At 42.4% G+C, this 9,386-nt stretch overlaps 1 protein-coding gene across 1 annotated transcript; it reads left to right on the top strand.

Annotated features, from left to right (window-relative positions):
• Nucleotides 1-336: 336 nt before the first annotated feature.
• LOC101990601 (schlafen family member 5) lies at nt 337-8,600 on the top strand. Its single transcript, XM_005350246.1, has 4 exons — nt 337-1,336; nt 2,755-2,880; nt 6,923-7,631; nt 7,802-8,600. The coding sequence occupies exons 1-4, from the start codon at nt 337-339 to the stop codon at nt 8,598-8,600; spliced, it is 2,634 nt and encodes an 877-aa protein (XP_005350303.1).
• The last annotated feature ends 786 nt before the right edge of the window (nt 8,601-9,386 follow it).

Here is a 9,386-nt window from a genome sequence, read left to right as displayed (position 1 = left end):
ACACACACATACACACATACACACACATACACACATACACACATACAGACATACACACACATACACACACATACATACACACATACACACACATACACACTAAAATTTAAAAAGAAAGCAAAATCAGGATGAACTTGTGATCAGTTCTGCAGTGAAAATGGGCGTCCCACAGACTTAGCTTCTTTCATGAAGCTGGCCTCAGGCTGTGTAGGGATAAAGGGCCAATTTCAGAAAGGTGTCCTTACGTCTGCTTTCCCGCCTCCTCATTCTTGTCCTGTCCTAATGGTTCTATCTTTCCCCCCCTTCAGGAAAACATTTCAACTAACAGTTGAGAAGATGAATTTCTTGGAAGGTCCAGAATCGAGCTTTGCTGAATGTATCACAGATGGAGGAAAAGCCACCCTTGGGGTTAGGCAAAGGGCGGGAATGGACCCTGCGCAGCAGATGAGACAGAATGAGGCCATCTCGCAAGCAGTGTGTGCTCTGCTGAATTCTGGCGGGGGAGTGGTCAAGGTTGAGGTCGAAAATGAAGACTACAATTACGAGAGTGATGGAGTGGGCCTGGATCTGCCGCCATTGTTCAGAAATCATGTAGATCAGATGCTGCAGGGAAAACTCTTTTTACTATTTGTGAACTCATGGAACGTGGCAGCCTCAGGTGTGCGGCTCGCCACCTTGTGTTCCAATCTGTACCATAGACGTGGCACATCTACTGAGGTCATGGATTCTCTAGAAGCTCTACTATTCCTCCGAAGAAAGGTTCAGGCTTGTGGGAATGTTGATGATCCCAACTTATTAAATCCGCAGGAACTTGCGGTTGATGATCAGATGATCTTAGCTTCTGATTTATTTGGTAAACAGCAGCTTCAGTACCTGGAAACACTCAGCTTTACAGAGTCCCCACACGTTGAATTTCAAATGTTCTCGGCAGACCTTTCCCAGGGCATTAAAGAGAAACTCCCCAAGTGTGTTTCTGCCCTTGCCAATTCTGAAGGAGGATATGTGTTTTTCGGTGTGCATGATGAGACCCATCAAGTTATTGGATGTGAAAAGGAAAAGGTAAATCCTTCCACCTTGCGGACCACTATTGATGGCTGCATCAGGAAGATGCCTGTCCACCACTTCTGCTCACAAGTCCACAAAGTGCAATATGACGTCAACGTCCTTGAAGTGTATGATAAGGGGGCTCTCCGTGGGTACGTCTGTGCAATCAAGGTGGGACAGTTCTGCTGTGCAGCGTTTGCCAAAGTGCCTGACTCCTGGGAGATGAAGGACAATCAGAAGAAGCAGCTAGCCACAAAGGACTGGGCAGCCTGGATGATAGAAACTGACTCAGGTCAGGGAACAAGACTAAAATATTAGAATGTTTGCCGGGGGGTGGGAGGGCAGAAAGAAAAAGGAGCTGTGTAATTCTGTGGTATTTGGGGAAAGAGATTGACTCCTATAGATGTTGGGCCACTGTCCTTCCCCCTGACTGCTCATCTTGAATATTCTGTGTTCACCACAATGGCAGTCCCACTAGAGGCTGGTGCAGGGGCAATCTGAACTAGTTACTTCTATTCGACATTCTTTCTTTTCTTGTTTAATTGAGGCAGGGTAGCCTAGGCTGGCCTCAGATTCAAGACCCTCCTGCTGCAGCCTTCAAGTGTGTTGGCAACAGATGTGAACCACCATGCTTGGCACTGCTTGCTTCACGTGTGTGGTGAAACCTCTTCCTTTCTGATGACCAGCTTGTATTTAATTATTCAGCAAACCCCTTTTCCACACCAATAACTGTGTCTTTTCTAACTTCCTGACAGTTTCCTCTTCTCGTGTTTAAAGCAGTCTTAGAAAAAAATTAATTCTATTTTACATCTATAGATACTTTACCTGCATGATAGCTGTGTAACATGTATGTGCAGTGCCTGTGGAAGCCAGAAGAGGGCATTGGATCCACTGAACCTGGAGTTACTGATAGTTGTGAGCTGCCATGTGGGTGCTGGGAACAGAACCTAGGTCCTCTGGAAGAATAGTCAGTTCTCTTAACTGCTGGGCCATCTCCCAACCCACAAAAATTATTCTTAATGCTTTCTTTGAGTTTTTCATGAACAAACCACAATTTCCCCATTTTCCCATTTCAGGACCATAAATGGTAGGCTAGCGAACAGGGATGTGATAGGCATAAGCTTTGGACAAGGAAAGATAAAACAAAATTAGACGAGAGAAAGCCAATGGTAACTTCAAAAGTAACAAAACAAACAAAAGGGTCCATTTCAGAACTGCATAGCACTCTACCCCCACCGACCTTCTCATCTTCTACTCACATGCACTTAAAATAGTATTCTCAAAATAGAAAAGATTTTATTTCTTTTTTTAAAAGATTTATTTATTTATTATGTATATAACATTCCTTCCACGTGTGCCTGCAGGCCAGAAGAGGGCACCAGATCTTATTATAGATGGCTGTGAGCCACCATGTGGTTGCTGGGAATTGAACTCAGGACCTCTGGAAGAGCAGCCAGTGCTCTTAACTGCTGAGCCATCTCTCCAGCCCAAAGAAGATTTTATTTCAATGCGAGTAAATATTAAGGATTTGGAGAGGCGGCTCAGAGGTTACGAGCATGGGTGGCTCTTGCAGAGGACCTGGGCTTGGCTTCCATTCCATCTGTGCCGGAGATGCAAATATCCACAAATCCCAGCTTCGAGTCAACGTGGCTCAGCTAAGAAGCAGGATCTGCCCTCTGTATACTCCACTCTTGTTTCTTGTTTCCTCAGATCTCCCCAGTTTTCCTCAGATGGTCGTCTCGAGGAGGACTGTACACACCACACCCCGCAGCAAGACTGTGTACATACATAAGAATTTGAAGAGTGTGGAAGAATTGCAGAAGGATTACTTTCCAGGTAATGGTCATCTCTGGCCACCAAAGGACATGTTGATTGTTCCTATATTTAGAGAAAAAAAAAACCCTTGATTTTTATGTCTATGTAAAACTATTCATGGGGAAGTTTAGAGAGGGGTTGGAGTTATGACTTAGCAGGGGAAAGCACTGGCTGCTCTTTCAGAGGACCCTGGTTTGATTCTCAGCACCCACATGATGGCTTACAACTGCTACCACAATGGGTAAGTACATTGCAATATAGTTACAGAATGGAACATAGCAGTGAAAATGGGTGAAACATGATTAATAAAAACTCAGAGACAGATACTGGGGTTCAACCTGAAGGCCAGAAAAGCAAAGCAGCCAGCTATTGGCTCTTACCTCGACCTCAGTCTGAAAATGGTGACCCTGCCTCCAGGAAACCTCAGAATGAGACTGAGAGCTGTCTCCTCCCATTTTATAATCCTCTCTAGTTCTAGGATTAAGGGGGTGCAAAACTACCGCCTGGTTTCTATGGCAAGCTAGTATGGCTAGTGGGATTAAAGGTGTGTGTCATTGTGGCTACTGGAATTAAAGGTGTGTGCCGTCATGGAGGCCGCTACAAGTGTGTTCATTAATTGCTATGTGCAAGCACAGGGCTGAGTGTGAACCATGTTCAGGCACATCTCGTCATGACCCTGTTCGTGGATAGTCTTGATTTTTTCATTGTAAAATGTTTTTAAACATTCTGGTGTTTCTAAACATGGATTTTTTCTTAGTTTTAGTTATTTCACTATGAAACTTTCACATACAGACAGGACATAGAACAAAGATACAATTTAATAAGTATTGTACCATGAAACTTGTATAACTACCACACAAATAAAATAGGTAACTAAACTCCACAAATGCTCTGCCATCATTTCTTTTTCAGATTCCCTTATTTTGAAAAATCTTTTTTCTCTTTATTTCTTTCTTTCTTCCCTCCTCCCCTCCTCTCTTCCTCCCTCTCTCTTTCCCTCCATCCCTCCCTCCCTTCCTTTCTCCCCCTCTCTCTCTCTCTCTTTTGTTTTTCAAGACAGGATTTTTCTGTATAGCCCTGGCTGACCTGCAACTCACTTTGTAGACCAGGCTGGTGTGGAACTCACAATTAAAGGCACGTGCCACGAGCCTGGCACCTTTTCTATTTTAAGCAGTATGATACACATTTTCTATAAATAATTAATGTGTTCTAAGGATAAATTCTGAGCAGTAATGATTGTTTATTCATTTAGATGAACATTGCCAAAGTGCAATCCAAAATATGTGCCCAGACCCATGTTCATCAATGTGGTCTTACCATGGTGATTTTCTTCCAGAAGAATCTTAGAAGCATTTTGTTAGATCAAAAAGAAAAGAGAAGATTCCGATATTATTTTGATGGCCAATATATGTAATCAGTGAGCTGATTTGGAAATAATTGTCAGTTTTACAATAGTAATTTTTTTTCATAGTTCAACATGGATTGCCTGGTTGATTATACACAACTTCTCTCTTGCTTAACAACCTATTATCATTTTATTAGCCCTGAAAGATAATATTGCTAATTGAACTATTAGATATGCGACTAGTGAAACATTGAAGTGCATTTACAATCAATGAAATGTGGCATATGTCCCAATCATTTCAAAGCTTTATAACATTGTTATTTTATATGTTAATGCCATTTTTAGAGTGTGTTCTTTTATGATTATAATTTCTTATGGTGATCTGCCCATATGCAGGAAAAGCTTATGGTTTTATTAAATTCTTACTTAATAAACGTATTAATGCAAAGAGAAAAGATAATTTTAAGCAACTTTTCCTGTATTCATGATCTTTTATTTCTTTAGTTCATTGGTTAATTATTTCAAACACAATGTCAAATTAAAATAACAGTAGAAAAAATGTAGCAGGATACTACTGGCTCCAGTCTAGTATTTCTCTCTGTCCAGACGTACTTTATTGGTGCATCCAAGCTGTCTGTGTATCCAGCTAACTAAGCATCACCAAGATGTATCTCCTGTCTGACAACTTCCCATTTTTCTTTAGAATCTGAATATTGCTCTGTGTAAGCACTTTAAAAATTAATTGTTCAGAGACTGGAAAGACAGCTCAGCAGTTAAGAGCACTTGCTGCTCCTACAGGGACCCTGATTTGATTCCCAGCATCCACAGAAAGGCTAACAAACATTTGAAACTCTGGCGCCCGGAGATCAGAAGCCACCTTCTGGCCTCTGCAGGCACTGTACACACACAGTACACAGACATTCATGCAGAGAAAATACCCATGTACATAAAAAATAAATCCTTTTTTTTTAAAAGGAAAAAAGTAATTGTTCAAAATTCTATCTTTTGGAGTGTTCATTGTACATTCAGTCAGACAGTTAGACACAGACATGAACATAACCCTGGTTCTACTTTGTACCTTGAATTTGAAACACAAATTTTGGTTTGAATTTGATTTTTTTTTGTTTCTGTCTTTATTTTTAGACAGGGTCTCACTATGTGGTCCTGGCTGTCCTGGAACTCACTATGTAGACCAGACTGGCCTTGAACTCACAAAGATCCACCTACCTCTGCCTTCCAAGTGTGAATTTGGTTTTTTTGAAGTGTATCTATAGTTTGTGTTAGATTCCAGTCAGGGTTTATAACACTCCAGATTCTAAGAGACTCATATACATATAATATGTACCCAATAGGTATACATCATTTATTAATAGTATACATCCAAAAAGTTTTATAGGTGTCTTGCATCTTTATATATACTCATGCATACAACATATAAAAATCTTTTTAAAGACTTTTAAAAATCAGAATTAACCTCTTGAGGTAGACATTTTTGTGGTGCAGTTTGGGATGTTGGCACACCCATCATTTTGTGTAGCCACCATCCCAGTCAACACACAAAATAGTTCCATCATTCGCAATGGAAACCTCCTTCATGCTGCCTCCCCTATAACCAAGCTGCCCTAACTCCTAACCCGTGGCAGGTGTTGCTCTGCTGCCTACGCCGGTCAGCATGTGGCTTCTGCCAAGTGTCCAGACGGCTCCTTGAATGCTTTCCCTGTACCACCATCCCCCTCTCTTTGTCTCTCTCTTCTGGAAACACAAACTGGGTGGAGTTATCTGACTGAGCCGTGGTGTTTGTTGCCTCCACATTTATACATGCTTCTACTTTTTATAGACAGTCTTACTATGTGGCCCTGGTTGGCCTGTAACTCAACAGAGATCTGCTCACCTCTGTCTCCTGAGTCCTGGGATTAAACCCTTGTGTCAAAATTCCCAGATCATGCTTCTCTTTTTATTATCTCTCTAGTCCCACACCCTTTTGCTGGCCAACTAGATGGCACCCTCTGAGGCTCAGCTGAGCTGTGTCTTTTTTTTCCCCATAAAGACTTGTAAAGACTTGCATTTGCTTTTTTTTTTTTTGCTAAGCTGTATTTTTCACTAATGTTCACACAGTGCTAATGAGGCTCTTTCTTGCTGCCTTTGCTACTTTGTACTCAGTTGTTTGTGTCTATCACAACTGGTTATGGACTTCCCCAGACACAGGATGGCTTATCTTTTTGTTACTAACATAAAACTGATCCTTGACACATGGTAGGGCCCAAAGGCTGGCAGGATCTACATCATATAATGATGAGGTAGACTAAAGTGGAAAAGACCAATTATTAGATACTGATTTATCAATTTATTTAGTTATTTACTTAAGGCACTGTTTGTACTGCTTGTTTGCCAAGGATGACTTTGCTTACTACGTGAAACAGAATGATCTGGAGAAATAGCTGAAACACAGGTCATGGTTCTTAAAATCCTGTTGACAGCCCTGTACCCTTCTGTAAAATCTTCCATGCTTGCCTACTCCACCCTGTAATTTAGAGTATAAAATGCATGTATGGATTAGACCTGGGATCTGAAGGCTTTCAGGAGCCATCCTGGTGACATCTCCTCTCTTCCCTGCTCAATGGTGTCAGAGTGCTTATTCCAGAAAGATTCCCACAGTCATTGTGATTATTAGCTTGTCCTGTGAGTCTCTAACTTATTTGGATTTTTTTCCTTTCCTAGTGTCACCCAACAGGATTACATATACTCCAGAATGGCTCTACAAGGACCTCATTTCAGAGCACAGAGGACTCAGAAACTTAATAAACACAGAAATGCGCTCTGTCTCTCAAGGGATACTGATTTTCTCCTACAGCTGGGCTGTGGACCTGGGTCTTCAAAAGAAGCAGGGTGTCATCTGTGATGCTCTTCTGATTTCCCCAAACAATGTCCCAATCCTGTACACCATTTGCAACAAGTTGGATCTGGGGTACAGGAAGTATTCTCTGACAGTCTCCCGGACCCTGAAGCAGAAGCTGGTGAACATGGGTGGATACACTGGGAGACTAGGCATCATTCCCTTGGCCTTGCAGCTGGGTCAAACACGAAGGGCCAGCTTAGAAACGCCCATTTACCCCGAATCCTATAACTTCACAAGCGTGCAGCAGATGGAAGCTCTGTTGCAATCCCTTGTGATCATCTCGTTAGGGTTCAGATCCTTCCTAAGCGAAGAGTTTAACTCTGAGGTGGTGACGCTACTCACAGACCAGCAGTACCAGCTGCTTTTAAAGGATCTTTGCAAGAACAGAGAGCTGTTTGTTCACGGCACACCTGGATCAGGGAAGACCACTCTGGCCCTCAGGATCATGGAGAAGATTAGGAATGTGTTCAGATGTCAAACTGACGACATTCTCTACATTTGTGAGAACCAGTCTTTGAAGAGGTTTGTGAGGTATGTAGCCTGACTCCATTCGTTTCTTTCTGTTGGGCAATTTTAGTGAGTGTGGCATTCACAGGCTAAGCTCTGGGTTGTAGTAACCATGTTCAGGAACTGTAACTATAGTTTAGGTTGACTTACTTCTTTTGGCTGAAGAAACCTGACTGTGTTTTTTACACTTGCAGCAGGAGAAACATCTGCCAGGCAGTGACACGGACAGCCTTCATGAGAGATACCTTTGCTAACATTAAACACATTGTTGTGGATGAAGCTCAGCATTTCCGAACTGAAGATGGGGACTGGTATGCAAAGGCAAAATCCATCATCCAGAGAGGGAGAGATGGTCCAGGAGTTCTCTACGTTTTTCTGGACTATTTTCAGACCAACCACTTGTGTTGCAGTGGCCTCCCTGAACTCCAGCACCAGGAACCAGTTTTGAAGCTCACTAGGATGCTCCGCAATGGAGACAACATAGTCAATTACCTACAAGGGATAATGCAGCAAATCAGAGACAGTCCTCCCCCAAATGTCCCCCCAGAAGCCCTGAACATGGGCCAAGAACTTGAATTGACTCCAGGTGTCACAGGCAGTTTAGAGATAACTGATTGCTTGAATTTGGAGCAGATGGCAATCTTTGTAGCAGAGAAGTGCTGGTGTCTCTGGGGGTCTGGCTATTACCCCAGGGATGTTGCTGTTCTCTGTTGCAAAGCCAAAGATGTAGTAAAATTTAAAGAAAAGATTCTCCTAGCATTGAGGAGGAGGACCATGTCTCAGATCAGTGTAGCAGTGCAGGTCAGGGAGGAGTTGGATAATCTGGGGAATCACATCGTGTTGGCTGGTGTTCACCAATTTTCAGGCATGGAAAGAAGCATAGTGTTTGGGATCATTCCAGTGGGATCAGAGACAGACATTTTTTACAATGTTCTGCTCTGCCTGGCTTCCAGGGCAAGAACCCATCTGTACATTATAAAAGTTTTGCTTTGATAAGAAGATACCAATCTTCAATTAGATAGGGCTGGTCTCTGGATGACTTTGAAACTCTTTGATCTCAACATTTACACAGCAAAACATTTCCTGTACAGCCACCTGCCAAGTCATATACTCTCCTCGATTACAAGTGTGAAGAATTCAGATAGTAGTAAGAGAGACCAGGGTAATTAGCTGGCACTGAGATCTTTTTCTCTCTCATGGTTGTGTGTGTGTGTGTGGAAGATATTGTGGTGCACACCTTGAATCCCAGCACATGGGAGGCTGAGGCAGGTGAATCTCTGTGAGTTCAAGGCCAGCCTGGTCTACAGAGTGAGTTCCAGGACAGCCAGGGCTACACAGAGAAACCCTGTCTTAAAAAACAAATAACAACAATAAAAAGACAAAAGGGTCAAAAAACAATATGCTGGGGAAATGCTGGCAGCAAAGGTCATAATTTAGTTTCTTTCCCCCTCTAAAGTTCCTATACCTGGTAGTTTAATCCCAACACTCAGGAGGCAGAGGCAGGTGGATCTCTGAGAGTTTAAGGCCAGCTTGGTTAATATAGTGAGTTCCAGGCCAGACAGGGTTGCATAGTGAGACCTTGCTTCAAAAATTTCTTTTCTATACATAACAGAAAATTTTCAAGATCAAAGGAAAGTAGGTCAAAGAATGCAATTGGTGGAAGGGCACAGGAGTTTAAATAGTTCCTACACATAGAGTGATTGCTTATGGGGGCAGCAGTGTGGCATAACCAGCAGGAGTGATGACGTGCCATTTAGTGGGAAATACTTCTGTGTACTG

The sequence above is a fragment of the Microtus ochrogaster genome, chromosome 7 (assembly GCF_000317375.1).
Source record: "Microtus ochrogaster isolate Prairie Vole_2 chromosome 7, MicOch1.0, whole genome shotgun sequence".
Classification (NCBI taxonomy): domain Eukaryota; kingdom Metazoa; phylum Chordata; class Mammalia; order Rodentia; family Cricetidae; genus Microtus; species Microtus ochrogaster.
This window is presented reverse-complemented; position numbering and strand designations above follow the sequence as displayed.

What these genes read in the sequence shown, in the direction of transcription:
- LOC101990601 (XM_005350246.1), top strand. Translation starts at nt 337, where the DNA reads ATGAATTTCTTGGAAGGTCCAGAATCGAGCTTTGCTGAATGTATCACA. An exon ending in GCAGAAGGATTACTTTCCAG is followed by an intron (nt 2,881 to 6,922) that starts GTAATGGTCATC and finishes TTCCTTTCCTAG; the next exon opens with TGTCACCCAACAGGATTACA. An exon ending in TCTTTGAAGAGGTTTGTGAG is followed by an intron (nt 7,632 to 7,801) that starts GTATGTAGCCTG and finishes TTACACTTGCAG; the next exon opens with CAGGAGAAACATCTGCCAGG.